Genomic DNA, 23,482 nt, shown 5'->3' with positions numbered 1-23,482 from the left:
CAGAGAAGCAATGTAAGCAGACAGATGGAAATCCTAAGAAAAAGCACCCCCTCCCAAATGCCAGAAATTAAAAAAAAAAAAAAAAAACCACTATAACAGAAATGAAGAATGCCTTTTGTATTAGTAAACTAAACATGGCTGAGGAGAGTCTCTGAACTAGAGGATATGTCAGTACAATTCTCAAAAACCAAAAAGAGAGAGAGAGAGAATGAAGACTGAAGAACATATAACAGAATACCCAATGACTGTGGTACAACTACAACAGATGTAACATACACATAATCAGAATACCAGAGGGAGAAAAGAAAGAGAGAAAGGAACAGAAGAAATATTTGAATCAACAATGATTGATAATTTCTCCAAATTAATGTCAGACATCAAACCATAGATCCAGGAAGCTCAGTAATATGCTAAATAAATAAATAAATAAATAAATAAATAAATAAATAAATAAAATCAAGCTCCTACACCTAGGTATATTATTTTCAAATTACAGAAAATCAAAGATAAAGAAAAAGTACCAGAAGCCAAAGGAAAAAAACACCTTACCTATAGAAGAGCAAAGTAAGAATTACATCTGACCTCTTCTCAGAAACTATGCAACCAGGAAGAGAGTGAAGTGAAACATTTGAAATGTAGAGAGAATAAATCAGAACCAGAATTCTGTACCCTGCAAAACTATTGTTTAAAAGTGAAGAAATAGACTTTCTCAGACTAATTGAGGGAATTTGTTGCTAATTTGGGGGTTAAGGGCACAGTTGAAAATCTATGTATAACTTTTTATTGCCCCAAAACTTAACTACTAATAGCCTACTGTTGACTGGAAGTCTTACTAATAACATAAGTGGTCAATTAACATATTTTGTATGTTATATATATTATATTCTCACAATAAAGTGAGCTAGGGAAAAGATAGTGTTATTAAGAAAATCATAAGAAAAGGGGCGCCTGGGTGGCGCAGTCGGTTAAGCGTCCGACTTCAGCTCAGGTCACGATCTCACGGTCCGTGAGTTCGAGCCCCGCGTCGGGCTCTGGGCTGATGGCTCGGAGCCTGGAGCCTGTTTCCGATTCTGTGTCTCCCTCTCTCTCTGCCCCTCCCCCGTTCATGCTCTGTCTCTCTCTGTCCCAAAAATAAAAAAAAATAAAAACATTGAAAAAAAAATTAAAAAAAAAGAAAATCATAAGAAAAAAAGCGAATCATAAGGAATAAAAAATCCATTTACGGTACTGTAAAAAATCTGCATATAAGTGGACCTGCACAATTTAAACCAGTGTTGCTCAAAGGTCAACTGTATATGCTTATGTATGTTTATATATAACTGAAATGAATGACAGCAATGGTACAAGGGATAGGAGAAAGGAATTAGGATTATTTTGTTATTTTAGGTATTCACACCACTTGTGAAGTGGTATAGTGCTATTTGAAAGTGGACTTAGATTAGTTGTACATAAATATTGCAAACTCTAGGGCAGCCACTGAAAAAGTAAAAAAGCATTACTGATATGCTAAGAAAGGAGAATGGAATGATATAGACTGCTCAGTTAAAACCACAAAAGGCAGAAAAAGAGTAGAAGACAAAAATAGGAACAAAGAACAAGGGCAATAAATAGAAAACAGAAATGAATGTGGTAGATATTAACCCAACTATGTCAATAATCACTTTGAATGTCAATGGTCTAAATGCATCAATTAATGTATTGTCAGAGTTAAACGAAAACATGCCCCAACTATGTGTTAACTATAAGAAAACCACCATAAATATAAAGATACATATAGATTAAAAGTAGAGGGAGAAAAATATATCATGCTAATGCTAGTTTTAAAAAGGAGCAATAGCTCTATTAATTTCAGACAGAGCAGACTTCAAAGTAAAAAAAGTTATCAAATATAAAGAAGGGCATTGCATAATGATAAAGGGGTCAATTCTCCAATAAGATATAACTTCTTCATGTATATGCACCTAACAACACAGCATGAAACTACCTGAGGCAAAAGTGAAAGGAGAAATAGATCCACTATCAGAATTGGAGACTTCAACACTCTTCTTTCTGAAAGGGACAGATTCAGCAGACAGGGAATAGGTAAAGACATAGTTGAACTTAACAACACCATCTATCAAATGGATATAAATGACATCAACAGTTCATCCAACAGCAGCAGGATACACATTTTTCTCAAGCTCACATGGAACATTCACCAAGATAGACCACATTCTGGGCCATAAAACATACCTTAACTGAAAGAACAGAAATTCTACAATGTTTGTTTTCAGACCATAATGGAATCAAACTAGAAACCAATAATAGAAAACTGGAAATCCTGAATACATGGGGACTAAACAACACATAAATAACACATAGATTAAAGAAGAAATATCAAGAAAAATTTAAAAATATTTTGAACAAAATGAAAATTAAAACACAACTTACCAAAATTTGTTGGATGTAGTGGGAGCAGTGCTTAAAGGGAAATTTATAGTATTGAGTGCATATATAAGAAAAAAAGGTCTAAAAGCAATTACTGAAGTTTCCAACTTGGGAAACTATAAGAGAAGACCAAATTAAATCCAAAGTAAGCAGAAAAAAAGAGATAATAAGAATTAGAGCAGAAGCCAATAAAATTGAAAATAAAAAATCAATGAAACCATAAGCTGGTTCTTTGAAAATATCAATAAAATTAGTAAGACTTAAACAGGCTAACTAAGGGGAAAAAAGAGAGGACACAAATTACTACTATCAGAAATAAAAGAGGGACATCACTACAGATTCCAGGGAAATTAAAAGGACAACAAAAGAATATTATGAACAACTCTGTGCCCACAAATTTGATAACCTAAATGAAATGGACCAATTCCTTGAAAGATACAATGTGCCAAATCTCACACAAGAAGAAACAGATGACCCAAATAGGCATAAATCTGTTAAAGAAATTGAACTAATAAATAACTTTTCAAAAAAGCACCAGGCCCAGATAGATTCCTGGTGCATTCTATAAAACATTTAAGGAAGAAATTTTGCCAGTTTTCTATAATCTCTTTCAGAAGATAGAAGCAGAGGGAATACATTTAACTTATTCGACGAGGTCAGCATTACCATAATACCCAAACCAGACAAAGATATTAAAAGAAAAGAAGACTACAGATCAACATCTCTTATGAACACAGATGTAAAAATCCTCAATAAAATATTATCAAATTGAATTCAATAAAGTATAAAAAGAATTATATACCATGATCAAAAGCCATTTGATCTGGTTCAACATTTGAAAATCAATTAATTAGCAAATTGAATCCAAAATAGTATAAAAAGAATTATATACCATGATCAAGAGTAATTTATCACAGGTATTCAAGGCTGGTTCAACACTTCAAAATTAATTAATATAATTCATCACATAAACAGATCAAAATAGAAAAAAATCACATGATCATATCAATAAATACAGAAATAGCATATGACAAAAATCCAACACCCATTCATAATAAAAATTTTCAGTAAACTAGGATTATAGGAGAACTGTCTCAACTTGATAAGAAATATCAGTGGAAACTTACAGTTAACATCATACTTAATATTGAGAAACTTGAAGCTTTCCCACTAAGATAAGGTACAAGGCAAAGATGTTTCCTCTCATTACTCCTTTTCAACCTTGTACTAGAAGTCTTAGCTAATGCAACAAGTCAAGAAAAGCTAATAAAAACTGTACTGATTGAGAAGGAAGACATAAAACTGTCTTTGTTCATGGGTGATATGATTGTTTGCACAGGAAATCTCAAAGAATTAACAAAAACTCCTGGAACTAATCAGTGATTATAGGAAGGTTATAGGATGGAGGTTAATATGCAAAAGTCAATTGTTTTCCTGTATACTAACAATGAAAAAATGGAATTTGAAGTTAAAAACACACTACCATTTACATTAGCACTCCCAAAATGAAATACTTAGGGATAAAGCTAACAAAATATATACATTATCTTTATGAGGAAAATTTTAGAAACTCTGGTGAATGAAATAAAAGAAGAACTGAATAGAGAAATATTCCATGTTCACAGATAGGAAAACTCAATATTGTCTAGATGTCAGTTCTTCCCAACTTAATATATAGATTAAATGCAATCCCAATCAAAATTCCAGCAAGTAATTTTATGGGTATCAACATACTGATTCTGAACTTTATATGAAGAGACAAAAGACCCAGAATAGCCAACATGATATTGAATGAGAAGAACAAAGTTGGAGGACAGACCCTACCCACCTTCAAGATTTACTGTGAAGCTAATCAAGACATTGTGATATTGGTCAAAGTATTGACAACTAGATCAGTGGAACAGAATAGAGGGCCCAAAAATAGACCCTCATGAATATAATCAATTGATCTTTCACATAGGAGTCAAGGCAGTACAATTGAGCAAAGATAGTCTCTTCAACAAAAGATGATGGAACAACTGGACACCCATGTGCAAAAAAGTGAATCTAGACACAGACTTTATGCCCTTTACAAAAACTAATTACAAATGGATCATAAACTTAAATATAAAATGAAAAAATATACAACTACTGGAAGAAATATACAACACAACTAGGTGACCTTGGGTATGGTGATGACTTTTAAGATACAATACCGAAGACATTATTCATGAAGGAAATTCAGTTGACCCTTGACCAACACAGGTTTGAAATGTGTGAATCCACTTACTTATACACAGGTTTGTTTGTTTTTTTTACAGTACAGTACTATAAATGTATTTTCCTTATGACTTCCTTAATAATCTTTTCTCTAGCCCACTTTATAGGAATACAGTATAATATGTATAATATACAAAATACATATTAATCAACTATTTATATTATTGGTAAGGCTTCCAGTCAACAGTAGGCTTAATAGTACAGTTGACTCTTGAACAACACAGGGCTTAAGGGCACCAACCCCTCATGCAGTTGAAAATCTGCGTATAACTTTTGACTCCCCCAAAAGTTAATTACTAACAGTAGTAACTATTAACTATGCACAAGTAGACCCATGCAGTTCAAACCGATGTTGTTCAAGGGTGAACTGCAATTAAGTTTTTTGGGATTCAAAATTTATACACAGATTTTTGATTGCATAGGGGCCACATGACTCAAGGGCCAACTACAATTGATAAGCTCAGCTTCATTAGAATGAAAGCGTACAATTCAATGGTATATACTATGTTCATAGAGTTTTGCAGTCACTTTAAGTTTAGGACATTTCCATCACATGCAAAAGACATCTTGTGTTCACCAGCAGTCACTTCTCATTTCCCCATAGTGCTAGGCAACTGCTAGTCTGCTTTCTGTTTCTATAAATTTGCCTATTTCATATGAATGGTATCATATAGTATGAGGTCTTTTGTGTTAGCTTCTTTTACTCAGCGTAATGTTTTTATGGTTGCAGGGTATCCGTACTTCATTCTTTTTATTGGCAAGTAATATTCTATTATATGGATATGTCACATTTTATTTATTCATTAATCACTGTTTCCACTTTTTGCCCATTATGAATAATGCTGCCATGACCACTGGTGTACACATTTGTGTGTGTGTGCGTGTGTGTGTGTGCATGTGTGTGTGTGTGCGTGTGTGTGTGTGTGTGTGTGTATGCATATGTGCTCATTTTCCTTGGGTATATACCCAGGAGTGTAATTGCTGGGTCATATGGTAACTCTGTTTAATATGAGGAACTGGCAAGCTGTTTTCCATAGTGACAACATCACTTTACACTTGTACCTGCAAGACACAAGAGTTCCACTTGCTTCACATCCTCTCCAATACTTGTTATTTTCCTTTTTTTAAAATAGTCATCCTAATAGATGTGAAGTGGAATTTCATTGTGGTTTTGATTTGCATTTCCCTAGTGATTAGCGATGTTGAACATCTTTTTGTATGTTTATTGGTTATTTGTATATTTTATTTAGAGAAATGTCTAAACCCTTGCCCATTTTTTGTTTTTTAATATTACAATTTTATTAGATATTTCACTGAACAGAATATGTTTTTTAAATTGGTAGACTCTGTTTCTTACAGAAGTTTTAGTCTTACAGAAAGTTGAGCAGTTTGCACACAGAGTTTCCTCTCCTGTGGTCAGTTTCCATTTACTATTACTACTTAGTGAGGTACATTTGTTACAGTTGATGAGCCAATATTGATACATTATTATTGATTAGAGTCCATAGTTTATGTTAAAGTTCACTCTTGGTGTTGTGAAGTTCTATGAGTTTTGACAAATATGCCATGTCATGTATCCAGCATTATAGCATCATACAGAATAGGTTTACTGGCCTAAAAACCCCCTGTGCTCTACATATTTATCATTCCCTCTCTACTCTAAGCCCTTGAAAACCATTGATCTTTTTACTATCTCTATAGTTTTACCTTTGCCAGAATGTTACTTAGTTGGAAACATATAGTATGTAACCTTTTCAGACAGGTTTCTTTGACTAAGCAATATGTATTTAAGTTTCCTCTATATCTTTTCTTGGCTTCATAGGTCATTTCTTTTTCTTGCTGAATACTATTCCATTGAATTGATGCATCACAGTTTATCCATTCACCTTTTGAGGGACATTTTGGTTACTTCCAGTTTTGGGCAACTATGAATAAGCTCTTATGAACATTTGTGTGCAGGTTTTTGTGTGGATGTAGTTTTCAACTCATTTGGGTAAATACTTAGAGAAACGTGATTGCTGGATCATACAGTAAGGCTCTATTTAGCTTTGTAAGGAACTGCCAAATTGTCTTTTAAAGTGACTGTACCATTTTGCATTCCCACCAACAAAAAATAAGAGTTCCTGGTGCTCCACATTCTTGTCAGCTTTTGGTACTATCAGGTTTATTATTAATTTTTTTTATGTTAGCCAGTCTAACAATATGTAGTAGTACCTCTCTGTTTTAATTTGCAGTTCCCGGATGACATACGATGCTGGGCATCATTTTATATGATTATTTGCCATCTGTGTATCTTTACCGGTGAGGTATCTGTTCAGACCTTTTGCCCATTTCTGAATTGGGTTATTATCTTTTAAAAAATTCTTTGTTTATTTATTTTGAGAGAGAGAAAGAGAGTGTGCATGCAGGAGGGGCAGAGAGAGAGAAAGAGAGAGAGAGAGAGGGACTTCCAAGCAAGCTCCTCACCATCAGTGAGGGGGGGCTCAGACTCATGAACTGTGAGATCATGACCTGAGCCAAAATCAAGAGTCAGATGCTCAACCTGACTAAGCCATCCAGGTGCCCCAAGGTTATTATCTTTTTATTATTGAGTGGCAAGAGTAATTTATATATTCTGGATACCTATCCATCTGTTATCACATATGTGATTTGCAGATATTTTATTCCATTCTTTAGGTTGTCTTTGGATGGTAACATTTGCATCACAAAAGTTACTTTTGTGTATTCCAGTGGGTTTATCTTTATTCTTATTGTTTGCAGCCAGAATATGCAGGGGCAGAAAAAAAGTAAGCAAGAGGGAGGGCATAGGAAGTCAGCAGAGGAGAGATGCCTGTGGAGAGGCATTGCAACAAAGACCTGGGTGAAGTGGAAAGAGTAAAGAGGATCTGAGGAAAGGATGCACCCTTAGCTCTGGGAGTTCTTGGCCCATGTTGCCTCCACGGACCCTGTTTGCTTTGTAGCCCTGTATTTTCTCAGAGAAAGGTACATAAATATAAAAGGAGTTTTTGGCGTCCCTCTACAGAAAATACCGGTGTTCAATGTTCCTCCAGGGCAGGGACTCTATTTCATTTATCTTTTCATCCTCAGCACCTAATACAAAACCTGGCGCAAAGACTTTCCACGAATGCTCGTTCAAAGAGTGACAGAGGTGTGAGATTAATGCATAAGGCCAGAGGGGGAGGTTTAGTATTAGTTGTTGAGGATGTTTGAATGCAAGGAGTCTCAGTCTGGCTAGGAAACAGTTGTCTCGGCAGACAACATGAGAGGCAACTAAATAATTTCTGATTCCCACTATGTACAGGAGCTGATGGCTCCCGAGACAGAGATGGGGACCCGAGAACCTTCTGGGGAGTGAGGAGAAGCTGATGCCATATCTGAGCTGTCCTTGGGAGGAGGAGGGAGGGGTGGAGAAAGAAGAGCAGGAGGAGGCGGAGCCTCCGGGCCAGCATCAGCTAGTGGAGGTTGGGAAGCCTCTCCTCTTTCCCCTCCCTTGTTGCCTCCACCTGGCTCCTCCCCGCGTTCTCCAAGCTCCCCTCCCCCTTCCCCAAGGACAGTCTGCAAGGAAGCCGTGGCGGAGGAGAGCTAAGACTAAAAGGCAAGAGGGGCCCTTGAGTAAAGACCGCGGGGGAAAGCCGAGAGCGAGGTGGGGATGACCGTGTTGGGAGGAGGCGCTGGGGAGAAGTGGAAGGAGCGGATGGGAAAAGAAGAGGTGGTATGGCATCAGAAGCTGGAGCGAAGAGGGGGGATGGGTAGGGGAGCCGTGAAGAATCCTAGCCCTTTGGTTCATTTCCCTCCGCTAGCACGCACAGCCCCCGCCCCTGGGAATCAGGGATGGGTGGGTGGTGCTCGGACCTCGTTTCCCCTGGCTGCCTCACTCCTATCCTGGCACTCAGCCAGTTCAAATCAGTGCACCTATGATGTTGCCTCCCTGTATTTATCCCTCCCGCCTGCTTGTCTTCACACATGTGATTTTATATTTAGGTTTTATGTCTGTGTGTTTCTATGTGTGTGTCACTGTGGATCTATAAAGGTTGCTTATATATGAATCTGCGTGCATTTCTGTGTCCTGTGCCTCTTATAACTGGTTTAGAGATACAGGAGAAGGTTCTTTTTTGCAGGTCAGCACTCCTAACCTTCCCCCTTGTTAATGGTGAATTCTCTCCCTCACTGAAAACTCCATGGGTGGCAGATCCCTGTGTGAGTTTGTCAGTGATGAGCTCCCAGAGTGAATGAGAAGAAAAGACTCAAGGAAAATGGGATCAGCATACTCATGTTTTGTTCTTTCATTTCCAAATGTTTGCCTTCTTATGTGCACCAGTGACTTAGTCTTTTTTTTTTCTTGAGAACAGCAGAAATTTGGACATGAACACTCCAGTTAATAGGAGAGTGTCTGTATCCATATGTGTTTATTACATTCCTTTCACTGTCACTATATGCTTTCTTAAGTCCTATTTGTATCTCTACGCGTTAGAAATAGAATATGGAGCTGTCTGTATCCAAGCATACTAAATAAAAGCTTTCATAGGTCTGTGTGCGTTTTGTATTGTTCGTCAGTTCACTAATGCCTTCAACAAGGATTTATTGAACTGTTATGTGCATGGACTTCACTAGGCTTTGGTTAAGCTGTGGGAAAGTTTTAAAAAAATGAACGTGATCCCTCCCTGGAGGATTGTTCAGTCTAGTTAGGGAAAGTGGCTTGTAGCAGTCATCTATCCAGGGGTCTGCAAACTTTCTGTAAAAAGCCAGATAGTAAATATTTTAGTCTTTGCAGGCTATCTGGTCTCTGTCACAATAATCTACTCTGTTGTAGCACAGAAGCAGCCATAGGATAATGTGTGAAAGAATGAGAATGGTATGGACACTGAAATTTGAATTTCATGTAATTTTCACATGTTCTGAAATGGTTTTTTAAACCATTTAAAAATGTAAAAATCTGGGGCACCTGGGTGGCTTAGTCAGTTGAGCATCTGACTCTTGATTTTGGCTCAGGTCATGATCCCAGGGTTGTAGGATCAAGCCCTGCATCAGACTCCTTGCTGAATGTGGAGCCTGTATGAGATATTCTCTCTCTCTGTCTCTCTCTCTAAAAAAAAGTTTCTTAAAGAAAAATAAAAATGTAAAAACCTTTCTTTGTTTGCTGCCATACAAAACCAAAAAAAGGGCTGGATTTGGCCTGTGCTCTGTAGTTTGTTGACCCCTGATCCAGTCCAACCTTATTGTCAATATATAAGAAGCAATTTAAATACCATATAAAGTAGTAATTAAGTGCTAAATGAATGATCTAATACCAGACAATATGTGATTAGAGGAGGCCCACAAAGAATCCCTCCTATGGTAATCAGTGAAGAGTTAATAGTCTTAATATTCATAGGATTGCAGCTAGGCCTGGCCTTAAATGATGGAGTGGGATATCTGTGAAAGGGCCAAGGTGGCCTTCTGGATGAGGGATGCACTGTGCCCAGGTACACAAATGGGAAGGAGCAAAGTAATGTTCAGGTGATGATGGGACAGAAAATTCATGGGAACAAAGGTTCAAGCTTTGGCAAGGGCTAGATCATGGAAGCTTTGAATGCCAACTCAAGAATTTGGACTTTATCCATCAGAATGGATTATATGTAGTATGTCTGTGAATCTGTGTCCCATAATAATGCTATATATGTTTGTGTTTGTATGTCTTCACGAGTGTCTCATTGCATGTACTTTATTGGTATGTATGCAGATTTGTGTGTTTATGTGACCTGTGTCTTTATCAGCGGCTACCCTGATTTCCCCAGATTCACAGCAGAAACATGAGCTGTGCATAAAGGTCATCAGCCCCGGTTCAAGTGATTTGGCCCAGTTCAGGTGAATGCATCCTCAGGGTCCTATGACCTACCCATAGAGGTTTATTCTATGTCTCTTGTAGAGTGGAGAAGGGAAACACAAACGGAGACCAGCTATTGTAGTAGGCAATTCAGGTGGAGAGAGGCGCCGAGGATCGCAAATAAGAGAAGGATAAGGGAAGATAGTAAGGGAGAAGAATAGGACTTGGTAACTTTTGACTCTCAGAGTAAGGAGGAGATCAATTTAAAAATTTAGATTTTAACCTGGATAACTGGTAGAGTGATGACTCCTTTGACATTTTGTGGACACAAAAGTGTGTCTTGTGTGTTCCTTTGAGAGAGATAAGCCCTAAAGACAATAATAGGAAGGTGTTCACATGGCGTGTGTACATAATCTATGTATATCTGGCTATGATTCTGTGTTGTTCTTCCCATTTGATAGCATGTAGTGTGAAGGGCAAGGCCTGAAGATGAGTCAAGAGAGGCTCAGGAGGCAGGAAGCCTGAGAGCGATGGGAGAAGGCATAGAATGTCTTTAACCATTCCTGAGCCTGAACCATCATTTTGTGCAGGCTCAAATGTGCATGTAAAACCTCAAACCCCAGTTCCAGCTTAGCCCAATTCCATAAAACGAAACCATCATCTTCACCATAACCCTGCCTTCCCTCACTTTTCTGCTTCCACTTGGCTGGTTCTCATCAGTGCCCCAAACCTCACCCGATTCCTACCGTCTGCAGCAGCCCTTCCCTTCATTAAAAGGAGGAATCCTTGAGGCCACCTTAACTTTCCTCCTTCTTTTCTCATTTCTGTTCAGTCAACCGCCCTTCCCCTTGACCTTAGCTTGTTCTCCAAATAGACTCCAATTCAGGTGGGAGGGATTAGCCGGGACCTTTGCAGTCTTGGGTTTGATTACTGTGACATTTCAGCTTGTCAGTTTGTGGGGGCGTGGCCCTCTTCTGGAAGAAGTCCAAAACACCCAGGCTGCAAAGCTCAGATTTAGTATAGTAGGAGAGCCTGACTGGGGTGGCTCTAGCCAGTCTAACAGAGCCATTTCCTGAGCACCTCAATCCACCTTAACTGTGTCTTAACTGATCGTGCTCTTGAATTCTAGAGTGGATCATGACCCATGAAGAGCACCATGCAGCCAAAACCCTGGGGATTGGCAAAGCCATCGCCGTGTTAACCTCTGGTGGAGATGCCCAAGGTAAGGAGGAAGGCCCTGCTTGGGGAGGGACAAAAAAACCATGGCTGGTAGGCCCTTTTGAGTTTCTTAACTCCCTTAGCCTGTAGAATAGAACTGTCCTTAATGTCCTCCTGCTGTAGATTCACACTGGAATCCTGGGCTTTCCCAAGAGTCTCTATCAGGTCTAAGTCCCCAAGTGCTTCTGGATATTATTTCCTCTACCTTAATTTACTCAAATCTTTATAAAACTTCTTTCTAAGTTTCTCTGAAGATTTGGGACCATTTTGTTCCTTTGGTACCTAAAAGACTGGTGTTTTCTCAAGCATCACTAGGAAGAAAGAGACTAAAGAGATAAACTTGTTGAGAAAGCAGTAGGTGGATTCACTTCAAATACATTGAAAATGGTGGGGAAAGGGGGAGATGCAGAAATTGGTATTTGGTGGGCCCTAGCTAGATCTTCAGGTGTTACCTCTGAGGTACGTAGAGTTTCTGCACCAACCAGGGTCCGGCACCACACTCCTACAGCACATTTCCTTCTACTGGGCACAGTTCTGCTTCATGCTTAGTTTTCTCTGGCCTTTCCTCTTCTTCCATTCCTTCGTCCCTCGAATAAGCAGGAATAGCAGCAGTTAATCGGTACAGACCCATGGGGTGAGGTGGGGGGGGGGGGGCGGGCAGAAAGCAAAGCCAGAGAGAACCCCTTTCTGGGTTGAGTCCCAGAAGCCTGGAAGTCAGGGAAATCAGGTATATGGAAAAATGAAGTGGGAGATAGGGAATGTGTGATTTTTTTTTCCTCCTGATGATCTTGTATATTGTAATTTATAATACGTTGAAATCTACCTTCAGAATCTCTTTGAGAGGGATACCAGGACATGGAGACTGTGCTGAGAAAAATAGAGAAGGAAAGAGATTTCAGCCAGTCTCCCCTTCACTCTGCACCACTCTCTGTAGGCTTCCTAAACTTTGTGTTAAGCACCCACTTTGCTTAGAGCCCTGCCTTGTATGTTGTGAAGAAGTTAATTTCCTTTGGAAACTTATAGTTTTAGGAGAAAAGATAGCATACATTACTGGAATTCTTATGTAAGGCTTATAAATAACAAGAATCAAGTGTGCCTAACCAAGTAGAACCCACTTCTATAATGAACAGATAGGCTTTGGTTGGATTAACCAGGGAAGAGTTCACAGAGAAGGTAGATTTCAAGCGACTGAACTCTTCATTGAATGAATTCTTCATTCCACAGTGTCTGGTGTACAAAGTAGGTGCTATATAAACGTATTTTTAGTTAAATGCAAAGGACGTTATTGAGCACCTGCATTTCAAGCAGAATGGCAGGCACTAAGGATACATCAATGAAAAAGTTACACATTGTTCTTATGATCCTCATTATATGTTAGTGAATCTAGGCTTTAAGTATATTTTTTATCTAATGTATATTTAATTGTAATTGTGATATGTATTATGAACATGAGAATGCCAGAATGAGGACACTTAGGAAGAGGGGCACAGAGGTCTGAGTTCAGGAAGAGTGGCCAGATTAGGAATGCAGAGCCCTACTTGAGGCTGACCTCGCTTTTCGATTGCTTCTCTGCTCTCTCCTGGAAAGAATCCCATGCTCCACAAACTCTTGAGTGTTGATCCTAAAACCTTGGTAGGGTGGCCTGTGAAACTGGATTAAGTGAAGCAAGAAGAGCCTGCTAAAAATCCAAGTGAGGCATACAAAGTTAAGAATTTATGAAAAAGAAGGGCTCTCTGGAGAGGGAAAGAGGAAAAAAAAAAAGAGACAGAGGGAGAGAGAGAGAGAGCTAGGATTTAACTTGGGTCTAAGAGCAGCAGAGCTCTTTCAGCTTCTGATCCTGAGCACAGAAACCCTCTTATTCTAGAGGGACCATCACCTGCTTTAAGGGAAGATCATTCTTGGAGGCAGGTGCTAGCATAAGCTGATTTCTGGAGGGCCAGCTGGACCAAGGCCTAGGGGATCCTGTGACAGGCACAGTGTACCCAGGGAAATATCCCACTGCGAGGCCACATAACATCACAGGTGCATGTGACCAGGTGGTACAGGAAGAAACTAAGGGAGACAGGGAAGCAAAGCAGAAAACTCAAAGTAGAGTTGAGAGGTCTCAGCTGAAGGAGCAGCTCAAATAAAGTAGTGGCCTGCCCAGAGATAGGTTTAATGATCTTCAGTTCTCCGAGGGAGAGGGCACAGAAATGACTTTTAACCCAGAGGCTGTGGGCCACATGGGGAAGTGAAGGTTGGGTTCTATAAAATCCACAGAGGCCACAGCTCTGTCATTCCCTGAGCTTAGCAAAGCCAAAAACCTCTTAAAGCAGAAGAGAGGCCAGATTTCAGACACCCTGAGCTCAGAAACTGGGCTGAGTAGATACAAATTCCAGTCCAGGAATGGCCCCAGCTCTGCTAAACCATACCACATTTGCCCACACAACATTGGCTTATTCTGCTGGAAAGGATCTCAGTCATCGCTCTAGCCCTCTGCCTTCAGATGGGCAGTCCATTCCAAATACATGTTTATCCTGTTTTTAAAGGATTACAGGAACAGGGATTCTATTACCTCTCTGGATTGCTATTCTAGGATTCATAATATTAATTACATATTTGTCAGAAGTGTAATTCAGATCTAACATTTATTTTTCATGTTGGAATTAAAGGATTTTTTTTTTCCTATTCAAAGTTCAATTAAGGTAGAAACTTTCTAACATCTGCTTTCAAAAAGATAGTGACCAAGTCATTTATTAGTTTTTTCTATCTCATGTCATAGAGACTCATTACCCATAGTTCTCCCCAAAGCCTCTTGCCTACAGGCTGTAATTAGAAACTCCAAAGTATGTGCTTCTGATGTTCTCCAGAGCCCCTCCTGGCTGTACCCAGAATACCCCCTGGGTGTTGCCTGTAATCTTATCCTTCGTCTTGCTTCTAATAAGTCAGACAGCTGCGAATAGAGAGTTATTTAGGGCAACATGGTACAGCTAAGGAGATCCTGGCCAGGACTGGTCTGAGGCCAGAATAGGCCAGTGATGTGAAGTAGAAGAGCCCAAAGAATTACTGGGACTCCCTAGCATAAGTTATGTGTATACATACTGGTCGGTGAATTCTAGGGAACTGGGGGTTTTGAAATGCAGGTATAGGGGACAATTAGGGTCCTAAAACTTGATTTCTAGGAAAACGGTTGTCCAGCTTAGAGGCAGGATGACCTCTGGAGGTTGATAAGACTGAGGTAAGAAGGTAAAAAGGGATGAGAGAAGAGAAAGAATCTTCTTTTTTTGTGGGATTTTTCTTCTGCCCAATAGATTTGGATATTTCCTACCTGCCATGTATTGTTTACTTTGTACTTAAAACCTTTTAAGTCATTTGTTTTTCTTAAATCTTTTCTCCCTACCCTTACTCAGGAGTAGGAAACAGCATTCCAACCTATAAATTTCAGTAGTGTTTTTTCCTTATTTCTTAAGATTACAAATTCATACTCCAGAACTGTAGGTATCCAATAGACAAGCCCACAGGCATTGTGAAAGTCTAGAAAATAAATCAACAATAGTTTCATTTCTGTTCTGACCTACTGATTTATCCTTACTAAGGCACTGATGGCTTTGCATTGACCCTGACTTTGTTCTTTTCATACACGCAGGCTTTTCCTAAAGCTTCTGAGAAGCCTGCTCCCATCACAGAGTTTTCCATTTTGATTCCTTCAGTTTGAGGATGTGAACCTAGACTTCTAGACTTATGTGACTTTGCCTTAGTGATGGCGGAAGTGGGCTTTGACAGCAGTGCTCACCAGTGACCTCTTGTTGGCAAGCCCAACCTTCCCGTTCTTATCTTAGATTGATTATTGGAAGCATTTGGCAGTGTTACAACTTCTCAAAACTGTTCCCTTTGGCTTCCAAGACATGGCTAAGACCTGGGTTTCCTTTTGCCTTTCTTGCTGCTCCTTAGTTTCCTTCATGGAACCCATCATCCCCTGCCCATTCCCTCAGCATTGGTTTTCCTCAGCGTTCCATTCCTTGCCTTTCCCATTCTAATTCTACATATTCTTGTGAGACCATCTCTCCCAAGTCCACATGGGTGTCCCACAAGAACTTCAAGCTCAACATATCCAAATACGAATGTATCATCCACACCCCTACCTGCCTGAATCAAAACTTGCCTCTGCTTAGTTAATTGCACCTCAGTCTTACTCTTTGCCTGTCAGTCATGGGGCCTTTCCATCTTCTTCTCCAACACCTTGAAATCTAACCACAGTGCTGTGCTTCTCTTTCTCCATTGCCTCCTGTCCAGTGTCTCTGTTTTGTCCCAAATGCCACTCTCTCAGTCTAGGCCCTCATTTCGTCTAGGCTGCCAGAGAGCCATCTTATCCCAGCGTCCTCCACATTGCCACCAGTGATCTTTTCTGATATACAGATAGCGTCATGTCTCTCCACTCTCAAAATTCTTCAGAGATTCTCCATCATTTGCAACTTTTGTTTTCTAGGCCAAAGACCTCCTTAAGAATCAAATGACAGCTGTGGACCTTCTCCCAAAGGAAATTCCCGTGCCCAGAAAACTTTTCATACAGTTTCATGGGTTCATGGATTTCCTGAAACCATCACCCATGGATCCCCAATCAAATCCTGGCCTACAGAATAAGAGCCAGGCTTCCTCGCGTGGCATACAGGTGCCTGCTTACCTTTGAAGCTTCACTGCTCACCACTTCCTGTCTTACGTTTTATCCTTTGTAATACCCAGTTACCTAAGGTTGTTTCTTGACCCTCACCTTTATTTGTGCTGTTTTCCTGCCTAGAGCACTGTCCCCCAAAGTGGCCACCTGACATAAAAGATTTATAAGGAAATTGTCCTTTAGGTCTCAGGTCAAATGTTGTCTTTTCTGTATAACCTGTTCTGACTTCCTTTCTGGCAGCTTGGATGCTCCTTCTCCTTGTCCCCACTGCACTTTGTACAAATCTCCTTCATAGGGATCCATATTGGAACCATGTTATATTCTTCACAAGTCTTGAGGACCATTACCGTCTCCTGTATCTTTGCATCCCTAGACTGTATCATTCAACTGCTGTTTCCCTAGTGCCTAGATAGTGCCTGGAGTATGGTAGGTATTTAGTCAATATTTGCTCAGTGAGTGAATGGGCCTTCAATTTGATTTGGTGCTTATAGTCATCTAACACCAACTTTCGTCAGCCTGCAGAAAAAAACCCTCCAAAATAGACATTTTGGTTTTGTTGGTTCTATTCTGCTCCAGGTAGCTTTGGAATTTACAGTAGTTCATGATGGATTTTAGAAGATTTTTCTAATTACTGGTTTCTCTAGTGCTCACTGGCACATGATATTTCTCCAGGCAGGGTTAAGGACCCTAGGAATAGATTGTAGATTGAAACAAAAAAATGTTCTGGGGTATCTGAGGGCAGGTGGCTAAAATGGTTCACAAGAAATTGATCTATCAGGGCTCTGAGATTCCCTGACCATCACCGTGAGCCCCTTCTCACATGACAGGGCAGGATGGGGTTACCGGGATCAAGACCCAGGTATGCGTTCCATGTCTCACTGGGGAAGTTCTGCTCAGCACAATTATCAGTAGCATTGTTTCTAATACAGAGGCCGTTATAGCTTCCCCCTTGTGTTGTGTGCTGTGCAGGGTGGTTCCTCCACAGTACTCTTGGCAGAGACAGTTCTCGTCACTGAGTAGCTACCGGAAAGGGAGACTACTTAACATGGGAGAGAGGGGAAAGGCTCTCCTCTCTGTTTTAGTCCTAATTAATTTTAGTCCTGATTGTCTCCCAGTGGAGAGACTGGGCTCTGTGACCTTGACCTCTTTGAACTTCAGTTTCCAAATCTGTAAAATGGAGGTAACTTCAGGGTTGTGGAGAGGATTAAATGAGATGAGGTTTGACAGGCGTTTAGCAGTGTCTAACCCTACTGTAAGCATTCAAGATTATTATTCCCCAGATTGCCCTGGCAGGGAAAGGTCTTAAGAAAGATGGGATTGGGGGGGGGAAGGGAGATGAATTGGAGGTATATGGAGCTACATTAACACTGAACACGATAATTTAGTGTTGGGGGGGGGGAGGCCAGAAGACTTGGAGGAGAAGAGTATTCTAGATTCAGAGAAAAGCCTAAGAGAAGGACTGAGATATCTTGTAGTCCAGGCTGCTTTTCTCAGGAGTAACCTCTTCCTGTCGTCTTCCTTCCCTCCTTTCAGGTATGAATGCTGCTGTCAGGGCTGTGGTTCGAGTTGGTATCTTTACTGGTGCCCGTGTGTTCTTTGTCCATGAGGTTGGTTTTCTACTTTGTTCTCCATCATTCTTTCTCTGTTTTATGCTCCCCCCTCCCTACTTCCTGTTTCCTCACCTCCCAGTTACATGCTATGCCTGACCTATCTCAGCTCCCTGTCTCCAAGAGTGTCTCTCCCTGACTCCAGTCTCCAGTAATGATGGTAGGATATAGGGGTCTACAGATTGGGTCCTCATGTTGCCCGTTCAATTTAAAGGAAGAAGTAACTCTCTCTTCCCCTTACCTCCACCAAAACAAAGAGAGAAGCTGAAATGAGTATTTCAGAGAAAATTTAGTATGTCCTGAGACAGAGCCTTTGGAAAGAACAAAGTCTCATCAGATTTCTGCAGTTTGCTGTACCTTCTGAAGTTCTAACTCCTCTTCCTTCTCTCCCTTCCCTCTCATTCTTTGCCCACTCTTTTCCCTGTAAGGTTTATCTGCCTTCTCCTAAATTGTATCTTTTCAAGTCCCATTTCTCTCCTGCCATTCTTCCACCACCCTTCTCTTTTCCCTCTACTGTTATTAAAACTATCTGCTATTTAGTTCCCCGGGAAAGCAGATTGGAGGACATGGGATAAACCAGAAGCAAGAAGAATTAGGATGAAATATTAGGAAGGACATCCTGACCTTTTGAGATTGCAGGGAAATAGAAGAGGGTATTGAAAAGTTGATGTCTTCTTCCCTGGACTGTGTTAAATATGACAGTGTCATGGGCATCCAGGGATCAGTAATGGGAAGAGATGACTTGATTCTCAGAGAACTGCTTCCCAGAGATCCTGTCCTAATCGTGGGGGTTTAGGGAAAACTGGCTTAGCAGAAGCTGAATGGGTGTAATGTGCTCCACAGGGTTATCAAGGCCTGGTGGATGGTGGAGATAACATCAGGGAAGCCACCTGGGAGAGTGTTTCGATGATGCTTCAGCTGGTATGTTCCAGAGGACTCCTGTTCCTTATTTGTCCTGTCCTTGTCCCACCCCACTCTGGTTTGGCCTCATGGTTGCTCAAGTTCCCCCCATGTGGCTCAACGTGAAGGGTTCTGTGACAAGAGAGGTGCCACGACTGCCCTTTACTCTTTGCGTTTGAAAACATCACCCTGGTTTCCTAGGGTGGCATGGGGGTGGGGGTGAGGTCACAGGACAGTTTGCTCTTTATGGAAAGGTCACAGGCAAGACTTAAGGAACTGGCACGTAAGCAGGAGTTGCTCTGGAGTCACAGGGAGGGTCTGGCCAGGAAAATAACCTTCCCAGAGGCCTGGAGCCAGAGCCAGAAGTAGAGCTGAAATCTGCCGGTCCTCATGTGATGGTGAGAAGGTCACTTGAAACCACACTGTTTGAGGGAGGAAGGAACCAGCACAGCCTTTTAGAGTTTCCAAAAATACCTTAAGATTATGCGGATTGTATCCATAACCCTTTGTGCTACTTTCCATAAGTCATTATATACCTATTTTCTGATTTACTGAAAAATCCACAAATTACATTTGTACCCCCATTCTTTACCGCAGTCCTCTAAAAATCCATGGGAAGAAATACAATATGCAGTACTTAGCGAAGATTCTTTATAGGCAATGGTGCCTGCTGTTAAGTGGTCTGAAAATGAGTCAGAATTCTCTATCGGTACTCCCAAAGGCATGAATGCCAGAAGCTTGTACGATTTGTGAAAACCCTAAGTATACTTACCTCTCCTGGGGCATCTATAAGTCCCTGGGGATTTAAGGCTTTCTATACTCAGAACTACTTTTCCTGTGAATATGTGGATATTGTGTCTCCTTCCACGAGCACCATAGATCCCGAGGAGTGAAGGGGAAAGGATTGGCAGGGCCTAGTTACAATTAGAAATCAGTGAGTTCAAGAGGGAAAGCACATTGGGATGACCAAGCACGTTGGGATGAACTGCTAATTATAGTGTGGACACAATCCAATAAAGTCAGGCCACTGGGGAGAATTTCCAAAGACTAAAGTCAGTGCTACATCTTACATTTCTAAGAACATGTGAAAGATGGAGATTGTCCAAAAGCCAACAGCATGTATGTATTCCTTTGCTCTCCTTGAGGATAATCACTTTGATGACAAAGCCTTCAATGAAATGGGTTAATCTTAGCAGTCTTCTAAGAGGTGTAGCAGAATATAGGAATGACCCTATGATAGCTCAGCCAGAATTATTTCCCTTTCCTTTAGAAAGAACAAATGACTTTTTTTTTTTTTTTTAAGTTTATTTATTTATTTTGAGAGAGAGTTGTGAGTGGGGAAGGGGCAAAGAGCGAGGGAGAGACAGAATCCCTAGCAGGCTCTGCACTGTCAGCGCAGAGCCCGAGGCAAGGCTCAGTCCCACAAACTACAAGATTGTGACCTGAGCTGAAATCAAGAGTCGGACACTTAACCAACTGAGCCACCCAGATGCCCCTAGAAAGGACAAATGACTCTTAAGGATGTCAGGGCACTTCCTAGAAAGCCAGGTAGTTATGACAGCTCATCACGATTTTGGAATAGGGGAAATCTTAGCATGTCGACCTCAAATTTGGCTGTGTCATCTGGGGAGCTGACTTCTACTTCTTCCCCACAGGGAGGCACAGTCATTGGAAGTGCCCGGTGCAAGGACTTCCGTGAACGAGAGGGACGACTCCGCGCTGCCCACAACCTGGTGAAGCGTGGGATTACTAATCTGTGTGTCATCGGAGGTGATGGCAGCCTCACTGGGGCTGACACCTTCCGTTCTGAGTGGAGTGACTTACTGAGTGACCTCCAGAAAGCGGGTGAGACATTGTCATAAGTATTGTTTGTGCGCATGCACACACACCCCTCTCCTCCCATTGGAGGAAATCATCACCCAGACACAAAAGGGAGGTCTTTGCCCTCCTTTCTCTGCCATTGCTTATGCTTCCCATTGGCTGCAGTTCCTTCTCTCTCCAGTCATCTGCTCTTTAGGCATGTCAAGGTGGCTTCTGGTTTGCTTCTCATTGCCAGGTAAGATCACAGCGGAGGAGGCTACAAAGTCCAGCTATCTGAATATCGTGGGTTTGGTGGGCTCAATTGACAATGACTTTTGTGGCACTGATATGACCATTGGCACTGATTCCGCCCTGCACCGGATCATAGAGATTGTGGACGCCATCACCACCACTGCTCAGAGGTTAGGGGACTTGCGGGGGCAGGTGGGGCAGTGGAGGAGGATCGCAGCTGGGGCAGGCTACAGGGCTAGGGCGTCTAGAGAAGATTAATGCCCTTGGGCTCTAGACCCCCAATGACCCGTTTTCTGGGGTGGGAACACTGTCTTTAATGAAGAAGCCTCCCTAAAGCCCTGAAATTGCACTGCTGTCTACAGGCCGTATGTTTGCCCCTTGTCACTGTCTTGCCCACTGTCCACAGTGTAGCTCTGAGGGCTTTGATACCTGTAGGGTCTCCCAAATGATCAGTGTCCAACCTGAGACAAATCCAGGGAGCTCCAAACCTTAGCCACCCTTTCAGCGATAGTGTAGACTGTAGAGGCCGTCACTGCCGCTGCTCAGTAGGCGGCCTAGGGAGGCAGTGTGGGAGAATGGGAGGCGGAAGGTAACAGTTTGCCAGGGTCATCCTAGGGGATTCCAGGCTGATGCTGGTCGAGTCCTCACTTCTTCACTTCTTTTCCTATTTTCTCTTTCCTTTCCTGGACCCCATTGCTCCCTGGAACAGAGCCACAGTACTGACACCTTTTACTGCTATGTTTTAGTCAGCCTGGTCTTCCTGGTCTCTCCAGAAACCTGCTGGGAGGTCTAACAATATAAATGCGTCTCCCAGGGAGGTTTTGCGGCCTACATGTGGGTGGCGGCTTGGGACCATCAGGACACTTGGACTGTAAACGTTCTGTGTCTGTCTCTTGCAGCCACCAGAGGACATTTGTGCTAGAAGTGATGGGCCGGCACTGTGGGTAAGATCCCCGTCTCGACTCATCTGTTCTGTGGAGCCAGCAGTAGCCTTCTCTTCCCCAGAGAGTCCAAAGAGGTCTCCCAGGGATAGCAGATTCAGAGGTGTCCATGCTTGTCTCGGTTATGGCCCCCTTTCCCCACCCCCGTACCCATGCGTGCAAGGGTGTGCCTGTGTGCCCGTGCACAGGGCAGACACCGCTCTGAGATTAGAAGCCACCGTGGCAGGTGAGCACGAAGAGATGGTGCCCTTCAGGGACAAAACTTCACTGAGAGGCTGTCTCAGCGGTGCTCTTACCCTCACCCCAAGCATGAAAGCACAGATCCTCACACATTTCACCACCTATGGGAACAGGCAGACCTGCCAGGTACGGGTTAGGCAGTCTGTGGAGCGTGGCTCCTAGTGTGACGCTTCTGCCTCTCATCTCAGATACCTGGCCCTTGTCACCTCTCTCTCCTGTGGGGCTGACTGGGTTTTTATTCCTGAGTGTCCACCGGATGACAACTGGGAGGAACATCTTTGTCGCCGGCTCAGCGAGGTACTGGCACTTTATTTTGCCCTTGAAAAACCACTCGCCTGTTTCACTGATGATGCACTTCCCCTCCATCTTTCCTCTTTGTTCTTGACCAGACAAGGACCCGTGGTTCTCGTCTCAACATCATCATTGTGGCTGAGGGTGCCATCGACAAGACTGGGAAACCCATAAGCTCAGAAGACATCAAGAATGTTAGTATGAATGAAACCAGAGAGGCCTTGGACACCACCCCCCACCCCCTTCCCCAGTGACTTCTGAGTCTCCCCTTAGTCCTTCTGTACATCTCTCCCCAGGTTTCCTGCCCCCTGGCTTCCCAGGAAGATAAGATATAAGATAAGAGGCTAAGCCATCGTGGTTTATCTAAGCCTCTGCTTGTTTTTTCTCTTTGACTCTATATCTCTCTGTCCCTCTTTTGGTGTCCTCAGCTGGTGGTGAAGCGTCTGGGATATGACACCCGGGTCACTGTCTTGGGGCATGTGCAGCGGGGTGGGACACCATCAGCCTTTGACCGGATCCTGGTAAGTCATGGGGTTCTGTGGCCCTTGCGTCTTAGAACCCAGGACTTGCTGTCCTTCCCCTGCAGAATCCCACTTCCCAGGACAGGGGCTTACACCATTGGCCATGCCGCCTCCCTCCAGCTTCTGGACTGCAGTGGCCCTTGATTCATTCCCATCCACCCGAGTTCTCTTCTGTTGCAAAAAATGATGGGAAATTATATGCTCTCCAAATAGTGAGGTCTAATATCTCAGCTTTGATCATTAGTAAAATTATTAAGATCTAACCTTAGACACTCAGGTTGAACCCTCTCATCCTACTTTCGTTAGAAGAGAGAGGCAATACTCTCCCTTGTTTTATCAATAAGAAGGGCATATTAAGCCTCAGTAATCTCCTTGATTACTACAATGGACATGCTTCTCTGGAACCAAATAGAATTCTAATGGTAAGAGGATGAAGAATCAAGCTTTAGATGAAATCTGGGTAGGGAGATAAAGCCCCATAAGCTCTTAGCTGTAGTCCTTAAATGTGCAGTTCAACCCTGTGATCTGGAAGGGCCTCAGGTGCCCTGGCTCTCCAGGCCCAGTCCAGATGG

At 42.0% G+C, this 23,482-nt stretch overlaps 1 protein-coding gene across 4 annotated transcripts in view; it reads left to right on the top strand.

Moving 5' to 3' along the window:
• Nucleotides 1-23,482, top strand: part of PFKM (phosphofructokinase, muscle) — a 45,976-nt gene that overhangs the window by 11,575 nt on the left and 10,919 nt on the right. For 3 of the 4 annotated variants that reach the window (XR_015253649.1, XM_086713543.1, XM_025930215.2), the window contains exons 3-11: nucleotides 11,619-11,711; nucleotides 17,892-17,965; nucleotides 18,809-18,886; nucleotides 20,521-20,710; nucleotides 20,922-21,087; nucleotides 21,817-21,861; nucleotides 22,287-22,395; nucleotides 22,488-22,583; nucleotides 22,818-22,910. Coding sequence is in view for 3 of the 4 variants with exons in the window: in XM_086713543.1 (XP_086569669.1) it covers nucleotides 11,619-11,711; nucleotides 17,892-17,965; nucleotides 18,809-18,886; nucleotides 20,521-20,710; nucleotides 20,922-21,087; nucleotides 21,817-21,861; nucleotides 22,287-22,395; nucleotides 22,488-22,583; nucleotides 22,818-22,910 (944 nt within the window). In the remaining variant the exon portion in view is untranslated. Of the gene's footprint in view, nucleotides 1-8,215; nucleotides 8,282-11,618; nucleotides 11,712-17,891; nucleotides 17,966-18,808; nucleotides 18,887-20,520; nucleotides 20,711-20,921; nucleotides 21,088-21,816; nucleotides 21,862-22,286; nucleotides 22,396-22,487; nucleotides 22,584-22,817; nucleotides 22,911-23,482 lie in introns of those variants that run through there. The other variant, XM_086713544.1, reaches the window with a different exon arrangement.

This window comes from Puma concolor, chromosome B4, assembly GCF_028749965.1.
Source record: "Puma concolor isolate L17-30 chromosome B4, mPumCon1.1.hap2, whole genome shotgun sequence".
NCBI classification, from domain to species: Eukaryota; Metazoa; Chordata; class Mammalia; order Carnivora; family Felidae; genus Puma; species Puma concolor.
Note: the sequence above shows the minus strand (reverse complement) of the source record. Positions and strands in the feature narration are given on the sequence as shown.